Below are 22,627 nucleotides of genomic sequence, written 5' to 3' on the forward strand. Positions count from 1 at the left end.
ACCTCTATCTTTAGAAGGTCACAAATGGATAATCATAGCAATAGATTACTTTTCCAAGTGGGTGGAAGTAGTCTTGCTTGTCACTGCCATGGGAGTTCAACTATCAAAGTTCATCCTTTATCACATTATATATCGCTTTGCTATCCCTGCTACCATTTTTCAGACCATGCAAGTAATTTTGAAAACCTCAATATAGAAGAGTTGTGTACCTCCCTCCACATTCATCATCATATTTCTAGCCCCTACTTACCACAAGGTAACAGTCAGGGTGAGACAACAAATAAAACCCTACTCAAGATCCTCAAGAAAGTTGTCAATGATTTCGGTCGTGGTTGGCATTTACAAATCAACCCCACCTTATGGACTTACCATGCCTCATTCCATACATTCATAGAAACAACCCCATATTCCCTAGTCTATAGTGTTGAATCAGTCCTACCTATCGAAGTTGAACTCCCATCCTTGCACATTTCTTTGCAAGGACAAATATCATATAAGGATTACAAAGTAGCTAGACTCATACAACTAGACCTAGTTGATGAATAAAGGCAACAAGCCTATGACCATCTCATAGTCTATCAAAATCGCCTCAAGTGCAACTTCAACACTCATAATAGTTTCAAGAAGGTGACATGGTCCTCAAAGAAAATATGAAAGTCCAAGAAGACTAAGAAAAGAAGGGCAAGCTTGAGCCCACATGGCTTGGTCCATATGTTGTCATGGCATCTTTTGGCTTTGGATCCAACCAACTATCAACCCTATAAGGTGAAGTACTGAATGATACCACCAACATCATTCATCTCAAGAAGTTCTATGCCTAACCTCCTCAGTGTCTTGCTAGTCATGTGAAAAAAAAACAAAAAATCCAAAAAAGTGAAAGAAAAAAGTAAAAAGAAATAACCATCTAATGGTGAAAACTTGACAATTCAAGTGCATTGGATAGGTATCTTGGTGAAAACCTAGAAAATAGGTGCCATATGTACTTGGCCTTCCCATTATCTATCAATGATCTACATCTATTCACTATCTCCCCCCATATCTTGTCATCCATCTTCTCATTTTTCCAACGTGTTCCAACTATCCCATTACCACACTATCAATACCACTATCCCCATCCCAGAGCTTGGAAATCAAAATAGAGTAGTATATTATACCATGATTCTTTCCATGTATATTGCATCCATGTATCCTATCACATATTTACTAACATGTATTTCATGTTGCATATGTATCATATCCATATATCTTATCACATGTATCATATCACACATAGCTTCTCTCCTATACTATTTATGTGTATCATACCACTTGTAACTCTAGCAATAGTTAACTATATGAGATTATTCACACTACATCCTCATCCTGAGAGTTTTTTCCATTTTCAATATACCACCAGCCTTTTACTCTAAGCCTTTATAGAGAAACCCTTGAACATATCTTGGTCTGTTTGTTGAATATCCTTGTTTTCTCATCCTCCCTAGTCTAGGTCATTCTTTGAAGCATGTAGAAAAATCCCTTGTCATCAAAGAGTTTTCCTAAGAAGGGTTATAGTTTCCAAACTCCTCATAAATTTTTGAATACTACTAAAAGGTCCTTGTAGGATGCATCCTTTCTCATGTCTAATCTTGGTCTGTCAATATCCAGTCCTTCCAATCTCTTTGGAAAAATGTTACTTTTTAAATGGATTTATTCTTGCTTTCAATATTAGATTTCACTTTTCAAGTCTTGAAGCATCTTTTCCAAGCAATTTGGTTATTCCCTCCTTAAGGTCGCCATAATCTTTTATATCATGGTGTGTTACAAATGGGGCAATTTGAGTGCCAGGGTTTGATTAGGTCTTTTTCTTCTTGTGGGTCAGTCAAATGTGACCCTTGCCTATTCCAAACACATGCTCATTCATGATCACATGGTGCAATCCTTGTATGCTTGTTCGAGTCAAACCTATCAAATATTGGGGTACAAGCCTTGATGTTCTTGGTAACTTTGTAATATCTCCAATATTCCTATATAAAATTAAGTGTTCAAACTACATTGTGGTACTTCTTTATGAAGTACCCCACCCTCAAGCTTTAAGAATAATTCCATCATCCCATCACTTCATTCGATAACAAGAAAATCTCATTCATCTCCACTTTATTGTATCCATACTACCAAATCCTACATGTTCTTATGTTACAATAAACATCTATCCTACCTACCTAACCAATTTCTATTCCTAAAAGCATCCCTAGATCTCCTATCATCCTATTCACTTTCTACCCCATCACCTCAAATCCAATCTCAAAACCTATCATGTTTTCTTTTCCCTCTAATCTCCTCACCCATCACATCTCCCTAGATCTCTTGTCCCACAAGTATTATGTTTCAAGTTGTGCACATTGTTTCCCCCAACCATAGCTATGGTCAATCAGTCATATGCTACAAATCCATACTATCCACCCTCCTACTTCCACATATGTTTCCCTATCATTTTACTTTCATTTAATCTCATGTCCACTCATCTCTCACCACATTATCATGACCTTTTTCATTTTTAGTCATCATTTGCAGCATCATAATTCTTTAAGTCCCATGTTACTTATCATTTCCATCATCATAATTTTCAAGGTAATTTTAAATCATCATTTTCCTTATCATATTATTAGATCCTTTTTTAAAATCATAGTTTAGATCCATTTTCATTATCATAGTTGTGGTTTCATTCTTTCACCATCATATTTTTTAGGTCCATTTTTTTCACAATCATAGTTTTAGGTCCATTATTCCACCATCATAGCTTTATATCCATTTCCATTATCATAATCTTTGGTTCATTTCCATTATCATAATCTTGGGTTCATTTCCATTATCATAATCTTGGGTTCATTTCCATTACTATAATCTTGGGTTCATTTCCATTATAATAATCTTGGGTTCATTTCCATTATCATAATCTTAGGTTCATTTTCATCATCATAGCTTTTAAGTTCATTTTCATTGTCATAGTTTTAGGTTCATTTTTATCCTTTTTCCATCATCATAGTTTTAGGTTCATTTTACTCATCCTTTTTCATCCTCATGGTTTGTCCATACATTTTAGTTATCATTTGCATCATCATGGTTTGTAGGTTCATTTTATGTTATCCATTTTACATCATCATAATCATTTCATTAGTTAGATTTCTTTTTATCATACATCACATATAAAGCATCACATCCTACATCACAAAGTGTCAGTAACATCATGCATATCATACATCATATAGAAACCATCACATCCTACATAACACATGTCAATCAATCTCATACATCTATCCACATGCATCCCATATAAATCATACAGTATAGTAACGTCACATAAGCATAGTACTCATTACACACATCTCCCAACCCAAAGAATGCTTATATATATATATATATATATATCCCACATCCTCAATGAATAATGAATACATCACCCATCCCTAAAAGAATACAAAAGTCCATCATAGTCCAATCCAATGTCCATATGGTACAACTATCCATACAAATACATCAGGTATGTACTCACCAAGATATGTATCTATACATTAACCAAAATCCTATCGATCATAAAAATGCAGTGTATCAGTGCTCCTCCTCATCCTTGTCCATCACATCCTTGCCATGAGACTCATAAGGGTCCCTATCTACACTCTACGCTACCACTGTTGCTACTGGTAGTGGTGGCCTCATCTGCCCTCCTCCAGTACCCAAATTCTTTGTCTCATCCCTCCACTGACATATTGTTGGAAGAATGAATGTTGATGCCACTTCTATGGGGGAGTATTGTAGAAAAATTATTAGATCATTATCATGGTGAGATGTTACATTCATGATTGTTTTTTTAATTGATGTCAACATAGTAGTTTTCTATGGTATCTGACAGAAGAATAGTGGTAAAGATCAAATTGGTATGGACAGCTAGTTGAGTACACTAAGCAAGGTGAAAGGGAGATTATACTAAGTGTCTAGTATATGCAGCTAATCTCAGAAGCATAATATATTAAGTCTACAAGAAGTTATTCAAGTTTTGGTGAAGAATGTTCTCGAATAGAGTTTACAAAGGCATGTTATGGTAAACTTTTCATATCTCTTAGCAAAATTGTTATTCTGAGAAACTGAAGTTAAAGATGTGAAGAAGACATTCTAGAGATTGCATAGCTAAGATCACTCATCATAATGTTACATGTATGGAAAGTTATTCAAGTTACAAGGTGGAAGATTAATGTTATCACTAAGTGTAATGTGTTCTTAATGAGGTCCTATAATAATTAATTGAGAAGGTGTAACAGCCAACTCAAGGAATTGTTTTATGGATTATGTATAAAGGAAGTACATTTTCCTTTATCATAGATGAGATGGATGAGATGTATGATGATTGCAAGAAGCACAAAGAGTGAAATGCAAAGATAAGTTGAGAAAAGCAAAGGTGAAGAGAACTTAGTTGCCAAGGTTTCATTGTGAGATTTGAAGTTTGATACTTAGATCCAAGGTTCATGACTTGGTCTACAAGGTCTAAAAGTGATTGGTCTAGTTGATAGGATAGAGGAAATGATTTAAAGTATAGTACAAATAGTTATTCTACAAGGAATAGTTGAAAGATCAATTACATAGTGAGTTCAATGATCTTTCCCCAGAAGCTGTTTGGATAGTGGGTCCTTTTGTCTTCCACAACTCCTAACAAGGTTGGAATTTCCTAAAAGTGATTTAAATTCTCTTAACAAGGACTCATATGTGCTAAATTTTGTAATAGACTCACATAGTCCATCCTATAACAAGGAATATTTATATTAGTACATCATCTTGCGGGCATCATTCCTGTTGGGGTTTTCCCTCTAGTCAAGGGTTTCCCTAGTTAACATATCTAGTGTAATTGTGTATGTGCATCTTTGTATGGTTTCTATTAACTTTGATTGAATGGTTAAGATTATTTAAGGTTGATATTTATTGGATAACTCATTCACCCCACACCCCCCCCCCCCTTCTCAGTTATATTGGTGGACTATTGTTTCTAAAAATTTGTATTAGAGCATTAGGTCCTTAAAGATAAAGTTTAACAACTTTGGGAGATCCATGGAAAACATATTCAGAAAGGATAGTCCAAAGTTTGATAGAAAAAACTATGGTAGCTAGAAGGAAAAGATGAAGACACATATGATGTGTATGAGTATAGGATATTGGATCTTTAAAAAATTAGAAAAGACAATAATTGTTGAAAAAGATTTGGAATCATGTATTAAGGAAGAAAGGGAAATTTTCATGTGTGACATGAGAGATAGAGAAGCACTATTGTTTGCACTTCCTAAAATTGAGTACAATTAGGTAAAATCACTTAATACTTCTCATGAGATTTTTAAAGCTTTGGAAAATAGTTTTGAAGATGATGAAAATTCTACGAAATTGAGGTTACAAAGCTAGATTTGTGCATTTCAAGATGTTAAGATGATGGAAGACGAATCTATAGGAACATATGTAGGTAAGATATCAAAAATTATTGTAGGTATCAGATCTCAAGTAGGAACCAAGGAATATGATGAGGTGATCTAGAAGATATTGAGGAGCTTAAGCCACCATTTAAGCAAGCAGTTCAAATGATATAGTTATTGATCTCTTCTACTAAAGATTTCACAAAGGAAACATTACTTGGGAGACTTGAAGCAGTTCAAAATGAGCTTAGATAGTTCAGAGAATTGACTAGAATAGAAACAACTTTGAGTGCCCTAAATATTCAACCTAACCTATTAAGGAGCACAAGTGTTAGAGGAGACTTTGCTAATAGTCGTAGATCTGATGAGAATAGAAAGATAGAGGAAGAAGTAGCCCTTCTGGTAAGAAGAGAAAAAGATGGTAAGAAATTTTTTTAATGTTGGTCTTGTAATGAGTCTGATCTTTATGCATCTAAGTGTCCTTAAAGAGAGAAGAAGTATAAAGGAAAGTTCAAACCTAGAAGAGATAGAGAGTGTTTGTATGCAAATGAAGAAAATGACTCTAATGGACAAGTAGTAAGTGCTAGTGATGATGAAATAGGATTTGTAGCTATTAAAGAAGAAAGTCCAGAGAAGATGGCTTTGGTATCATGGGTTGAAAAGAAATCTAACTGGATAATTGATAGTGGTTGTTAACATCATATGACTAGTGACATGAACAAGTTTGTTGATTTCAAAAGTCATGATGGAGGCATTGTTAGGGTTGGAAACAATGCAGCTTGCCATCTTAAAGGTATTGGATCTATAACTCTTGATGGTAATACTAACACTAAGGACGTATATTTTGCTCATGGTTTGAAACACAATTTTCTAAGTGTTGGACAACTAGTGGATAAGGATTATCAGTTATAGTTCATAGAGAAGACATGCATGATCAGAGACAAAGATGGAAAGGTAATTGGAATAGGAACCAGATCTAGAGGTAATGTATTTTAGTTGAATCCAACTGAAATGACAAGCTTTTTTTGTTAAGGTAGACAACAGTTGATTATGGCATAAGATATTTTGTCATATAAACTTTGATAGTATTGTGAAAACTAGTAGTATAGTTGTAGTTAGAGATTTTCCTAAGATTGTTAAGCCTACTAACACAATTTGAAAGGAGTGTGTATTGGCAAAGCATAACAGAACTTCGTTTCCCAACAACAACTTCACTAGTATAGCTAAGTTGGAGATTATACATATAGATCTTAGCAGTGCTACCAAGACTAAAGGATTCAATGGTGAAACGTATTTCATGATCTTAGTTGATGATTTTCTAGAATGATGTGGGTAGCATTTCTTAAAGAAAAATCAAAGGCATTTGATAAGTTCAAGATATTCAAGAATAGAGTTGAGAATAAATCAGGTATGAAGATTAAATGTTTAAGATTAGATAGAGGAGGAGAATTTACTTCAAATGAGTTTAACATCTTTTGTGAAGCTAATAGAATCAAAAGATAGTTATCATCTCTGAGAACCCCTGAACAAAATGGCATTGTAGAGAGAAGAAATAGGTCAATAACAAAAGCAACAAGAGCTATGTTAGTTGAGAATGATGTATCTGAGGTGTATTGGAGAGAAGTTATGAATACAATAGTCGACACTATGAATAGAGTGCAAGTTAGGAAAGACACAAACAAGACCCCTTATGAACTATAGTTTGGTCACTCACCTAAAGTTAAGCATTTCATAAATTTTGGTAGTAAATGTTACATCAAAAGAGATGATGATATTGCTAAGTTTGATGCAAGAAGTGATGAAGGTATGTTTCTTGGTTATTCATTGAAAATTAGAGCCTATAGATGTATAATCAAGGAACTAAGACTATTGTGGAAAGTAAAAATGTAAGAGTAAATAAGAAATTCAGGATAAAAGAAAGAGTAGTTGATTACAATTCTGATGATGAGAATGTTGTTCCTAAACTAAGAAATGATAAAGTATTCTTTGAGACTAACAATGATTTGCATAATGAAGGTGAGCAAAGGTAGGATCAAAGCTTAGAGCCTTCAATAGAGCTAAAGTTGACATAACAATTCCTACTTCTAGTAAGAATGTGACAAAGATCATTAGAAGTAGAGATAAAGGTGTGATGACAAGAAGCATAATCAATGAAGAACTATGCTTGATATCTCAAGTTGAACCAAAGAATGTAGATGAAGCATGTAAAGATGACTATTGGAAGCAAGATATGAAAAAGGAATTTGAAATAAGCATTATAGGAAAAATCAAATATTTCCTAGAATTATAGATTGTGTAGGACAAAGAAGGAATCTTTATTTCTCAAACCAAGTATTTGAAAGATCTACAAAAAAGGTTTGGTTTGAAAACATGTAAACTAGTTAGAACACCTATGTTAATTGGACACATGTTATCTACAAAGGATGAGACACCTACTATTGAGCAGAAGAAGTACAGATCTATGATTGGAGGGTTGCAATATCTAACTCACAAAAGGCCAGATATAGTGAATGTAGTTGGAATTGTTATGAGATTTCAAGCTGATCCCAGAGAAGCACATTATGCAACAATCAAAAGAATAATTAGATATCTTAAAGGAACACTACAGTTTGGATTGTGGCATGATAGATCTAATGATTTTACTTTATATGTTTATACTTATGTTGATTGAGTAGGCAATATGGATGATAGAAAGAGCACCAATGGTGGAGCCTTCTTTCTTGGAGGAAGAATGGTTTCTTTGTTAAGCAAGAAGTAGGACTATACCTCACAAAGTATAGCTGAAGTAGAGTATGTTGTAGTAGAAAAAAATTGTAATCAAGTTTTCTAGATGAAGTAGATGCTAAAGGATATAAGGATAGAGCTCAGTGAACCTTTTGTCACACATTGTGATAACACAAGCACAATGAATATGTATAAGAATCTAGTGTTGCATTCTAAGACTAAGCACATTTCTATCAAATATCACATGTTGAGAGAGAAAGTTGTAGAAAAGGAAATTAGATTAGAATATGTAAGCACCAAAGAGGATATTGCGGATATTTTAATGGAGCCTCTTCCCAAAGAGATTTTTGAGTATTTTGAGGTATGCTAGGTGTTATGCCCCTTCCTACATTAGAGTAGATGATTCAAGAGTCATCAATCTAGTGTAATAGAGCACTATTGTTTTTCTGGACTGAATGATGATGCTTCCTATATGGGGGAGTATCTATGATGGACAGAGTCATGTAGGACTCTTTTTGGATGTTATTTTGAATAGTGTCTTTTGACACTTAAGCTAGTTAGAACTAGTTGTTGCAGAGGTTGATGGTTGCTGAAACCTTTGACACTGATGTCAATGGGGGAGAGATTTACAGCATGAAAAATAGTTTTGAATATGGAAAAAAAAATTGATTCAAAGCACATTGAGTTATATCAATGAGGGATATTTATTGATGAAGATGATTTGAAAAGAAAGATTAACAATCTTTACAATTGGTATTTTTGGAACTACATGGTTTTCATCTATGTTGCCATAAATGACGAAGGGGGAGATTGTTGGAATCATGAATGCTGATGATACTTCTATAGGAGATTATTGTAAAAACATAATTAGATCATTATATGATAATATGTTACATTCATGACTATGTTTGTCATTGATGTCAACATAGTAGTTTTCTATGGTATCTGACAAAAGAACAATGGTAAAGATCAAGTTGGTATGGATAGCTAGTTGAGAATTTTCACTAAGCAAGGTTTAAGGGAGATTATACTAAGTGTCTATTATAATAACCTAACCTCAGAAGCATAAGATATTAAGTTTGGAAGAAGTTATGCAAGTTTTGGTAAAGATTGTTTTAAGATAGAGTTTATAGAGGCATTAACTAGTAAACTTGTTATATCTCTTAGCAGAGTTCTTATTCTGAGAAACTGAAGTTAAAGATGTGAAGAAGAAATTCTGGAGATGACATAGCTAAGCTCACTCATCATAATGTTACATGTATGGAAACTCATTCAAGTTACAATGTGGAAGATTAATGTTATCACTAAGTGTAACATGTTCTTAATGAGGTCCTGTAATAATTAATTAAGAAGGTGTAATAGTAGACTCAGGGAATTGTTTTATGGATTTTGTATAAAGGAAGGACATTTTCCTTTATCATGGATGAGATGGATGAGATGTACAAATGATTGCAAGAAACACGAAGAGCAAAATGTGAAGATAAGTAAAGCAGAGTGAAGGTGAAGAGAACTTTGTTTCCAAGGTTTCATTGTGAGATCCAAAGTTTGATACTTGGATCTAAGGTTCATGACCTAGTCTACAAGGTCTAATAGTGATTGGCCTAGTTGATAAGATAGAGGAAAGAAGTTAAAGTACATTACAGAGAAATATTCTATAGGGAATAGTTGAAAGATTAGTTAGATAATGAGTTTGGTGATCTTTCCCTATAATGTGTTTGGACAGTGGATCCTTCTGTATTCCACAACTCCTAATAGGGTTGGCACAACTCCTAACAAGGTTGGAATCTCCTAAAAAGGATTCAAAGTCTCCTAATAGGTACTCATATGTACTAAATTTTGTAATAGACTCCTAATAGGGTCTATCCTCTAAAAAGGAATATTTAAATTAGTACATCATCTTGTGGGCATCATTCCCACTGGGGTTTTCCCTCTAATCAAGGGTTTCTCTAGTTAACATGTATGGTGTAATTTTGTACGTGCATCTTTGTATGGTTGTTGTTTACTTCTATTGAATGGTTAAGATTATTTAAGGTTGATAATTATTGGATATTTGATTCACCCCCCCTTGGTGGACTATTGTTTCTAACAATCCCCTTGTCTTGTCTCTTGTTATGTCCTAACCTATGGCTCTACCTTGTGTGCTAAGACCCACCAGTCCTCTGATCCCCCAGTGCTCCATCCACTCTCTCCCCTACCTTGCATGCATGTATGACTGCCAGTTGTACCCAATAGTGTTGGTTGCTCATAGTGCTCAATCTGATTTGCTGGCACTACTACATGATACCTCCCTCTATAGTATCCTACTCTCTCTCACAAATTCTTTGCGTCCCCCCTCAACCATCTCAACTCCTCCAACCCTCCACCCACCTCCATATGTGCTCTCAAAGTTGCCACCTCCACACTTAGTTATCCTAGTTCTTCCACCCCTCCCCCTACCACCATTTGTGCCCTCATAGTTGCCACCTCCACCACCAAATGGTCTCTCTCCTCTTGCACTATGTCTAATCTCCCTTAGAGCCTCTCCCTCTCCAACTCAATCACCTCCAACCACCCCAAATCCAACCATAATGTCCCCAGCTCAATCTCTGCTCATTCTTCTTGCCCCTGAGCCACATTACACTCATGATGGAACTGATCCCACTCAACTCAAAATTGATCCCTCTCTTGTTACACATCTCACAATAGCTAGTTCATGGTGTTGTGTTCCTATTGAAGCATCAGATATCTCCCCACAAATCCATCATCCCCCCACCCATAAATGACCATCCTCCCCCAATAGGCCTCACCTCCTCCTATCTATCCTCTCCTCTCTCTGACTACAACCTCAACTCCTCCTGTCTCCCCTCCTCCTCTACCTCTCTCTACCTTTGCCTCTATGGTGCCTCCCCCTATACCAATGCCTTAGCCCACTATCTCAATCCTCAAGCCTCATATTTCCCCCGCCTCACTGCTCAAGCAATCTCATCTACTACTATTGTTGCTCTAGTCACCTATGCTTGGCCTACTAGCCTCATGGACTGAAACTAGTCCCTATACTCCTGTGTAGAGCTAGCATCTGCTACCCCACCGAACCAATCCCAATCCTAAGGCACTAAGTCTCACCATGCCTGTAGAAACACTCTCTTTGGAGAGCTAGTCAAAATAAAGTCACAGACTCTCTCATAACCCTTTGATACTAGACAAGCTCCCCTAGTATGACCTATAGCCATCCAAACTATCGTAACACCCTATATGGTTGATACTATTTGAAAATATACTCCCATCATCCAAAAATGAAACAAGGTGAAATGGTATAAGGCATTTTTTGCCTCTCCTCAACCCATAGCCCAAGACCCATATACAGCCTCCATATGACTACCTGTATCTCATCTAACTAGACTTGCTAGTAGTCAACCTCCTATGTATGGTGATAGGTAAGAGGATCACCCCAATTATATACCATAGGCTCCTTTGACTGCCTGTCTCTTCACCCAATCAGCCTAAACACTACAATATAGTCCCAGGCCCAAACTTATAGTAAAGTAGGAAAGCCTACACTTCTCCCTTAGTAGCATTATGTGCCCTGGCAAACTATATGGTGTAAGTCCTGATACAACTCTGCCAGAATTAGTGAGCCCCATGCTATGGGGATTTAGTCATCCATGATCTGAATGATCAGTGGTATCAATGCCAATGTCACTCCTATACTATTATTATTTAGGGAAACATATCCTAACAGTAGCTTGCACACATAAAAATATATCCTCTAATCCATGGCCACCCGATCCAAATGTTCATATAATGCAAATTGTCCCCTCTATATATGAAACTCAACTTTGGGCTCACCAATCATTATATAGACCTCTCTCCTATGATAGCCCTAGTAGCCATCACTGATGTATCTTGCACTAATAGCTAGAAGATCATGTATACATCCTCTAGATTCATTATCGTCTCACCTGTCAGCAAATGAAATGTATTAGTCTCATTGTGTTAGTGCTTACATAATATCGTCACCATAGCCATACAAGTCTGTGTATGGGGTAATCTAGCTAGGTCTCCCAACCTAATGGTGTCAATCCTCTCCTAGTCTACCAGTGTAAGACTCTTTCTAGCATGAAGCACTATGCATCAGTATTGAAGATCCACCAGTATTGATCTTCAAGAACCCATAAGGGGGAAGCTACCATTTTCAAGGGGCAATCCAGGTCCAGCTAGCATCAGCAAGATTGGGGATCTTCAAGGGGCAATCTAGGTCCAGCTAGTATCAGCAAGATTGGTAGAGCTTCTCTGGGCTTAGTGATTTTTATATTTTTGATCTATGATGGGATTCAAACCATTAACCTGGTGGAAGGGTTGGCTATTCTTGTCGCTCTTAAGAAAGCTCATGCTTTAGGGTGGAGAAGAATAGTTTATGAATCTAATTCCTAGGTGTTGATCAACCTACTTATTGAACAGAAAGTGGCAAATGTTAAATTGGCAATTGGCTAGGATTGTGCAACAAAATTTGCAAATTAGTTCTTTGATGGAAATGGTGACTTTTGTCCATATTCCAAGGGAGTGGAATAGGGTAGCTGATTGTTTGGCGAAATGGGCTTCCAAGCATGTTGAGGGATGGAGAATTGAGGATTGGGAGTTGGCTCCTCAGGAGCTCCGTCTTGACTTAAGGGGCATTTTTGATGAGGACAGGGTTGAGAATGATGACAAATGATGGTGTTGGCTATTTTATCTCTGTTTGGGGTTGGGCTCTTGTTTTCCTTGGGACCTTAGGTCCTTGATCTCTTTGTATTAGTACTTTTTGATCTTTAATAAAGTTTTTACCCCTTTATTTTCAAAAAACCAAATGTCCTACAATCAAACTATTAGCAAGTTTAGATGTGTTTTACAAGGTGCCTTTGAAATGTGTCCTATAGACAATTTTTATGTTGCTTCAAAATCAGATAAATCACAAAGAAAGCTAGATTAGCATGACCATAAAATATGAAAACCAAAAAATTTGATATGTGAATTAAGTAAAATGAGGGCACTACACACACGAATGTGCTTCTTCTAAGTGAGCAAATGGTCTCTCAAGTGAGAAAAAACCAAATGTTGCATGAGAGAACATTGTTCTCAGGTGAGATAGTGTTCTATTGTGTGAGAAATCACAAGGGTCCATGTGAGTGAATTGAATGCTTGTGCGAGGAAAGGACTTCCTAGATGAGATTTTATGATAGAGTATGGAAACAAAAAGCAAAATGATAAAAATAAATGTAAATGAGGCCAAAAAAAGGGTTTTTCTACCTCATGGTGGGTGCTAGAAATGTATGTGCTAAATATGGGTCTCTTATTTAACCACACACTTCAACATGATCATTCCATGATGGGTTTCATTCGAGAATGAATGTCAAAGTTTTTATCCTAAAGGACCTAGTCATATCAGTTTGTTGCCTTCTTTCTAGATGTATGGGGTTTTAAGCTTTGTTCTTAGAATTGAGAGTTTGGTAACTAGACTAGTCTAAGATTGAAGGATTTAATCTAGAATGGATGCAAGATTAAGCTAAGAGATTGAATGCAATTTAAGATATATGGATGCAACTTAATCTAATAACAAAGTAAGCAAAGCAAAGCTAAAATGTATGCATTTCTTTTATCTAGATGAGTACGAAAGATACAAAAGAAAATGATAGCAATGAGATCCTTGAATGCAAGAATATTTGAGTACTTAAAATGACAGAGTTTCGTTAGTCAAACTTTGCATCCTCTTAAGTGAGAGACAAAATTTATCCTTCTATAGAATTCCAAAAGCGATCAATGATGGAGATTGAATCAGATGGATAGTGGAGATTTGAAGACAGTTCAGTTCAATTGGAAAGTTTCCATGTTTGAAGGAGTTAACTAATTGCTTTTGGAGTAGATATGGAGTTAATTGATTTTATTTCCTTCTATAATTAAGCTTAACTCAATATTTCCAATTCTGAACTAAAGAGAGAATTTTGGAGATAATACTTGATTTATTTAAATTAAATATAAACCTCATAGGTGCATTTTCTAAATTAATTGAATAATTAAATTCAATAATTAGGATGAAGTATTTAATTAAATCAAATACATTTAATTCCCTATGTCATATGTATTAGCTAAAGGGGTGATTTTATTTAATTAAAGTGCTAGGACCTTTAGTTAAATTAATTCGATTAGAGGGGTTATTTAGCCAAATTAAGTCAATTATTAAGAATTAAATAAGAGTATGTTATTATTGAAGATTTAAGATTTTTCTTACAATTTGGTACTTAGATCAAGTAGAGACAAGTGGTCAAAAATGCCTAGTAAAATAGGACTTTGTTGGTCAAGAGATTGATGAATTGAGACTAATGCAGTGAAATTGGTTTAGGATATCAAGGTGCCAATTTTTGGGTTTTATAGATCCAAGTAGGAAAATGACTTGTTTTCAAGCCACACAAGGTAAAGAAGGGAATCTTCACAAGTTAGGTGATCTCACAATATCTCTACATCAACATCTTCCTACTACACTTAACAAGAACTACGAGAATGCATGATAATGTATATGTAACCATTAAGAGTTCAAATGAAGAATATTTTTGTGCAAAGATCATCAATGAAAAATATTTAGTTGATACTCTAATTACTTTCTCACTTGTGATTTTTCCACCTCAAGTAATGCACTACATTAATTATTGCATAGCTATCCTACTAATATGTTTTCATCATATAACATCTGATGTTTATGTTTTTTCCTTTTTTATATTACTACTTGAATCTTTCTCAATATTTATTTATATTGCGTGTCTTGCAATTCCATCTATAATATCAAAGAAATATCTTCTAAACCTACAAATTGTTGTACTAGATGCTTGAGTTCCCTTTGTACATTGTCTTAAATTATTTATTTCCTTCTTAATAGTTGTGTGAAACCTCTCACTAGACCCTTTAGTGAAACTTCTTTTTTGCAAAACCATCCAAATTCTTTTGGCACACAAACACATACAATTATTAGTGCTAACTATATATTTTCAATGAACTTGATCTAAAAAAGACATTGTGTGCCAATTAACCATGTTTTCTAGAACCTCCATACGTAAAGAAGAATTTAAAAAATCACGTTTAACTTAATTTTTTTAAAAACCTTATGTTCAACAAAATCAAAAGGAAAAAAAATATGTTTCTTAAAATTAACTAACACACTTATATTTGCACAAAATAACAAACAAATTTGGTCAAACTATATCCACCTGATTTTTTTTAAAAAATAAATAAATTGAAGGGTTACTTAAATTGGTGAGGATGATGCTATATGCTTTGATTATGTTATATGCCAAGATTCAAACTCCATAAAGATGTGATTAGGTTTGACTAACTACTGGTTGGATTTGATAATATGCACCCATGTACTCATAACAATGTGGATGTCTAATGTTGATGTACATGCTCCCTCTACTAAATTAAAAGAAAAGGCCATTTTCCTTGAAAAAAAACTAATACAACACTACTTTAAATTAAATAAGTAAATAAATTTCCTAAAAGAAAATCAAGTATAATATTTTTATAATAAATTGAAGGGTTGTACTTCAGCTTAGGGGTGATGATACATTCCTTGATTATGGTATCCTCTAAGGTTCAAAATCTATGGATACAAGATAAGGCTTAGTTGAAACTTAGTTGACTACGATGATGTGCATCTAGGGCCAATCAACTAATCCACCTCCAACTATGTTTGTCCCCCAAAACAAAGGCATTGCCCCTTTGCAATGAATAGTTCACCATAGAATAGTAGGGCATGTTTGGACCTACTAAATTGTCTATCCTATAACTATCTATTTGAATAACGGTTGCCAAGGCTTCCAATGATTCAGATTGATGGAACAAATTGAGATTGGGCATCTAGAACCAGGGAGTATTCATAAGAATAATGATATATATTGTTAACATTTTCTCCTTCTACTTATAAAAACAACTAATTTAGATGTATGCTCTCACATAATATTAAAACATACTACATAAAACAAAACTATAAATATCTATAGAATCCAATTTTTGAACTATAAAATTGTTATGAAGACACATTCTAAATATTAAAAAATTGAAAGTTAGGCTCCAATTTCATACACACAAATCCAATTGATAAAAATAAAAGAAACGGAAGGGTTGTACTTTAAGTGGTAGGCCAATGATTTATTCCTTCATTATGATATTTACAAAGATTCAAATTCCATGAATATGAGATAGACTCATTTGACTTCTACTTGACTTTGAAAATATATAACCATTTTCTCCCTATACTCATATTTAACTAAATCTAAAGGAAAAAATTTATGATGCTTTAAAATTACTAATACACCACTAATTTCAATCAAATAAGTTAAAAAATTTGGTACAAGAAAACCCAACTTAATGAAAATTAAGAAATTGAAGGTTCATGTTTCAATTGCTAGAGACGATGATAAATTCCTTGATTATGCTATCTAGTAAGGTTCAAATTTCACAGAGATGAGATTACACTAAGTTGATAGATGAGATCACACTAGGTTAATTCCTAGTTGACTTGGATAGTATGCATCCCTCTACTTTGAAAAATGATGATTGCTAGTGCAAATATTTTCTCCCTCCACTTATAAGAAGGACAACTTATAAAAATTATGTAGACACATTCTAAATATTTTTAAAAATAGAAAGTTGTCTTTCATATTTAACTAAATTAAAAGGAAAAAAAAAAAAATTATGATGCTTAAAAATTACTAATACACCACTAATTTCAATCAAATAAGTAAAAAAATTTGGTACAAGAAAATCCAACTTAATGAAAATTAAGAAATTGAACATTTGTGTTTCGATTGCTAGGGGTGATGATAAATTCCTTGATTATGCTACCTAGTAAGGTTCAAATTTCATGGAGATGAGATTACATTAGGTTGATTCCTAGTTGACTTGGATACTATGCATCCCCCTACTTTGAGAAATGATGATAATTATTGCAAATGTTTTCTCCCTCCACCTATAACAAGGACAACTTATAAAAAATATGTAGACATGTTTTGAATATTAAAAACAATAGAAAGTTGACCTTACAATTGTAAAAAAATCCAATTTAGAAAGATCCAAGAAATTGAAGGGTTGTACTTCAATTGGTAGGGATGATGATATATTGATACATTCCTTGATTATGATATCCACTAAGGCTCAAATTCCATGGAGATGAGATTAGGCTTGGTTGACTCCTAATTGACTTCAATGATATGAACCCATCTATATGTAACAATGATGATTTCTAGTGTACAAGGGCACCTTATAAAAATTATGGAGACATATTCTAATTTTTTATTTATTTTTAAATCAGGCTTTGGTATAAAAAGAAAATTCAATTCAAAAAATATATAAGAAATTAAAGGGTTGTACTTCAATTGGCGGGGACAATGTTGAATTGATGCATTCCTTGATTATGTCATCCACTAAGTTCAAATTCCATGGAGATGATACTAGACTGGGTTGACTCCTAGCTAACTTTGATGGTATGCATCCATCTACATGTAACAATGATGAGTTCTAGTGCAAATGTATTCTCCCTCTACTTATAACAATAACAATGACTAACTTAGATGTATACTCTTACCTAATATTGAATTTGCTACATAAGTAAAAAGTACTAATATCTATATAATCCAATTATTTCTAAGAATAACTTTTGAAGACACATGTACTAAATATAAATTGAAAGTTAGGCTAAGCACAAATTCCTGCTGAAAAGAAATAAAGAAATTGAAGGGTTGGACTTCAATTGGTGGGGAAGATGATAGATTGATACGTTTCTTGATTATGCTATCAACTAGGTTCAAATCCCATGGATATGAAATTGGGTTTGGTCAACTCATAATTGACTTTTAATTATGCTAACAACTAGAGCTTAAATTGGATATAAATGCACCTTTGATAAGACACCAAACACTCTTTGTTTATACTTTTGCTACTATTCAAATTCCATAAAGATGAAATTGGGTTTGGTTGACTCCTAATTGACTTTGATGACAATGATTTGTAGTGCAAATGTTTACTCCCTCTTATTTACATAAAACATAAAATACTAATATATTTCTATAAAAATCAATGAAGAGGCATACCACATATAAAAAGGTGAAAGGTAGGATTCAGTATTGTAATGTCATCCAATGGTGTATTAAATCCCAAACAACTTACAAGTTATCTAGACATATTTTAAAATTAAAGCTTTTATTTTTTCCACGGCAAAAGTTAAAATACAGCCGTGGTGCTGACGCTAAAGGTTAAAAACAAGAGGACAAGTGCATGCATGACATACATTAATACACATACATACATAATACATGATGGCATGACGTCAGGCTCTACGTAGCTATATATACCAGAAGGCAAGATCAAAACAGAATGGGACGACAGCTAATCAGACGCTGAAGAAGCGGCAGAACATCTTAAATTTGTACTCTCCGAACACCCATTGACGAGTTATTCGTGAATTTCTATAATCTTCTCGATCTATTGCTGTTTTTCTGAGATTTCAATGCCACTAAATTAATGAAAACTGGCTTAAAATTGACTTGGGAATTTATTACAGACAAGATTGAATGCTGAGACCTTGTAGGAGATTAAATAGATGATTGATTTTTTGAAGGGATTATAAAGAATTCGGTATCAGTATGAATTGGTTTCTAGTACTTTTATAGGAATGCCCGTGCAAATTCAGTTCAAGATGCCATAGGAATTTAGTGAGAGTCTTGAGGGCTTGTAGGAATTGGGTGTACGTTAATGGTTGAACATTGAAGAGAAATGTTGTAGGAATCGAGTATGGTCAACTTTGAATCTAGAAAGCAGTTGCTTTAGGAATTGGGTATAGATAATTATGAATTTAGTGAGCTTGTAGGATTTGGGTTTCAGTAAACTTGAAATTTGAAGGTTTTAGCTTAAGGAATTTTTGGAAAAGAAGAAATTCATTTGAACAGCAGGGGAGAAATAAATCTTTACATTTTACACTTGCAGCGAAGTTATGGTCCAAGGAGGATTTTCTGAGGAACTGAGAAGTAACAGAGCTATCAAGAAAGGAGATAGTCTTGGGCATGAAGTTTCTTTAGGTGGAGTTGGATTTGGGTTTATGGATGAGGGCTTTTCAAGAACTAGGAATTTTGATCCCACCGTGAAAGGAGAGATGGATGACAGTGTTCGTGGAGGTCGCTCTTCAAGTTTCAAGAGAGCTAAATATCATCAGCAGGTAATTTTGCTTTGTTGTTTATAATGCAGATTGGTGATTGTATTGGTTGTGAATTTAACTTCGAATTCTTCCTCTTTGAATTAATTAAAACTGTTATATCTTTTTTCTAGTGGAAGTCTATGACTTCGTTGCCATGATTGATATTGCATATTAGTTTCTTATCAGATCATACACGGTCTTGATTATAATAGACATGGAGTTTTTCTTGCACTCGGGACCTTGGGTCAGATGTTTTTTCACTGATTGATGGAGCGCATGGTTTCTACTTTTGGATTTTTGTATATTTTTTGGTGTTTTGTGATCTTCCCGTTTTGGAGGGAAAGAACAACTAGGCCATTGTCATAGACAGTTCTGCGCTGCTTTTTCCATCCAGTGCTATAGAGAATACATTATATCAGTTTGCAATAGAAAAGATTCCAATCAAGATAACAATTCAGCTTTCTGGTACAGTTTTCCAGTGCTGTGCAATAGAAAAGAATCCATTCAAGATAAGCCCCCTTCACTTGGATCAAAACATTCACAATTAATGTGCCGACAAGCCTGTTTAGTTTCTCATGGATACTTACAATTGCTTGTATTGAAATTTTTGTTAGTATCTTAGAATGTCATAAATAGCAGATAGTGTAGAAGTACTTTTGAATTTGGCACATAACAGCTTCCACTTCTTGCTGTGCTGAAGCACGGGTTTACTTGCTTGTGTATAAGTTTTTCTTACAATCTTAGTCTCTTTATAAAACAGTCAATCTAGAGCTATTTCAGTAATCTAGTGTAAGTTTATAACAGTGAAACCCGGGGCCTCGTACCCACCAGCCACAACCCCCCACCCAAAACCTCGAAATACCTGTCCCCAAGATGTCCTCGCAACTGGGAGTGCCCAAGTATCCCCTCCTCTGCCATTCCGTAACCATGCTGCCACCATGAAGGATACTTGAATTTCTATTTGAATTTTTCTTTTTGAATGATACTACTAAATATGTATTATGTTACTAAGCTGAATGTTCAACCATTTTAGTTCGTGTTGCAATTTTGCTATGTTCAAGTATTTCAATTTGATATTTTATACTGAAACATTATTTCATAACTAGTATTTCAAGCCCCATATGTAAAGTATACAACCCCCTTACCCCACCATCTCGAAATTGAGACCCTTTGTCCTCCTGTCCCAGAAACTCATCCCGTCGTACCCCAGCATCAGTGTTACACTGGTTTGTAACTAACATCCAAATCCTTGGCATTGTTAAAGCAGGGATTTAATAGTTTCCTGCATTTTATAATTGTTTGTGTTGAAGTTTATTTTACTATTTTCCAATCTGATAGGAGAACACATAATTTAGACCTATTTTCTGATTTGGTATTTCATGAGGACTTGTTCTAGCATTCTTATAACAGGGTTTTGTTTTTTTCTTGCATTTTGATGTTGTCTACTGTGCTCTGGTTGGGACTTTCTTGAGAATTGTTTACTTTTTGTTGAAATATGGTCCTATGGTTTCTATGAATGATGAGCTCTGAAATGCTGTTAATGTCTATGGGAGTTTAACATTTTCTTTTATTTCCTCACATAAAAAACGGGTGTAATTACAGCTTTGTCCAGAAAAGGAAGAGATCTTGCATTTTTCCTTTTTTTGGTATTTACATTGTATGCCATTAGTTGCTGGTATCTGTAATTTTAGAATAAGCTATTGGCAACAATAATACCACACAATGAGAATTCCATGGCCTGTTTTCTTCTTATGCCAAATAACAAACATTGAAGGCTACAAATGGGCAAGAAATACGTTAATGATGGTCTTGAACTAAATGCTCTTAATATCTGGGAACAGCTAGATCAATCAAAGCATGGGCATGCTTCGCTGCTGATATGATTAGAAGAGTGTGCAAAAACATGGCTGCCACAAAAGTGTGGCCAGAAATAAAGCTCGCATTTCCTTCCAAATGTCAGCAGACAAACTGTTTCCAGCCAGAGCAAGAGATAACCTGTTGCAGACTGGAAAACAATTGTCACTGCTGTTGTAGTTTTGTGTTCCAAGCATTCCTGCAAGATTGCCTAAGTATCCTAATTTCATTGTCACCCACTTTAGGAAATGCAATAGATGAAATAGGAACAATCACTTGATTTATTGGGCGCTGTTTAGCACCCTTGGGGAATTCCATGACGTTTATTTGGTACCTCTCAAATTTCAACTTCTATGCAGACAGGGTTGTCTGGGATACTTTCCAAGATAAAGCAGGTTACCCAAAATAATAAAAGCTGCCAATAATTGCTCTACTCAAAATTTTAGAAAATTAGTGAATTACCCAATCACATAATAGAAGAATTACAATAGAAAATTAGTAAAAGTCCTATCTTCTACCAAAAGTTTTCTTAACAACCAAAGGGCATCCCACACTGATATAACCTTAGAAAATGCATGAGCGATATCAGCAGATGGAACAGATTGAACAGCAAGGAAAGCAACTTCAGTAGCATGGTGAAAGAATTTCTTAAGGGCGAGCATGCTTAAAATGTTTAAAGGTAAAAAAGTTTCCTGGTTGAAATGAGACCAATTCACATCTGTCAGTCCAATTAAATTCATAGCATCAAGGTTCAACTACACTATTGCCTGTGTGTGTGTGTGATTCCAAAGCTAATCATCTACAATGTTATGCAGTGATCGTTTGGAATTTAAATTGGAGGGGTTCTCTCTGCATTTTATCTCTAGAAGTGCACAACTGTCGCATTGCATATTGCAGCTTGATTGCAGATTTTTCTTGAATCAGAACTGCAGTGTTTACATGTGATAAATTCAATATTAGTTTCCTGAAATAAGGTTTTCCTTCAGCAAGTTTTTTTCAAGATTGCTTCCAGGACAGCAGGGTCTTCTTAGTGGTGTCAGAGTTGGCTTATAGGAGAATCTCGAACAATGGTTTAGTTTTTCTTAGAATTGACTAGCTGCTAGCCTAACAACTACCATTTATGAATATTAAAATTTTAAAGAACATTTGATTGTTTTCTAAAGACTCGTCCTATTCAAATAAGCTTGTCTTTGCAAAGAAAATCAAATGATATGACTGCTGCAACTTGAAAAAATTGATGAGTAGACTAGAGCAATGATAGAAATCATTATGTCTATTTATCCTGTGAGTATGAAGTTCAAAATGAAGATTGTAGATGAAAGGTTGCTATATCCATCAGTTCAAGGACTTCTTACAAGGCTTTGTTTTTAACTTCAATAAAGAACAGTGTTTTAAGCAGATTCCCTCATAAAACTTATTTCTCCAATACCAT

The 22,627-nt window shown here is 34.6% G+C and overlaps 1 protein-coding gene across 1 annotated transcript in view; it reads left to right on the top strand.

Moving 5' to 3' along the window:
• The window catches only part of LOC149561644 (uncharacterized), a 98,603-nt gene that overhangs the window by 70,500 nt on the left and 5,476 nt on the right, over positions 1 to 22,627 (top strand). Inside the window, exons 2-3 of the mRNA XM_089827880.1 lie at positions 18,482 to 18,576; positions 19,134 to 19,362. Coding sequence (XP_089684006.1) covers positions 18,482 to 18,576; positions 19,134 to 19,362 — 324 coding nt within the window. The remainder of the gene's footprint in view (positions 1 to 18,481; positions 18,577 to 19,133; positions 19,363 to 22,627) is intronic.

This window comes from Cupressus sempervirens, chromosome 4 (assembly GCF_028749045.1).
Source record: "Cupressus sempervirens isolate cs-2001-9-10 chromosome 4, ASM2874904v1, whole genome shotgun sequence".
NCBI classification, from domain to species: domain Eukaryota; kingdom Viridiplantae; phylum Streptophyta; class Pinopsida; order Cupressales; family Cupressaceae; genus Cupressus; species Cupressus sempervirens.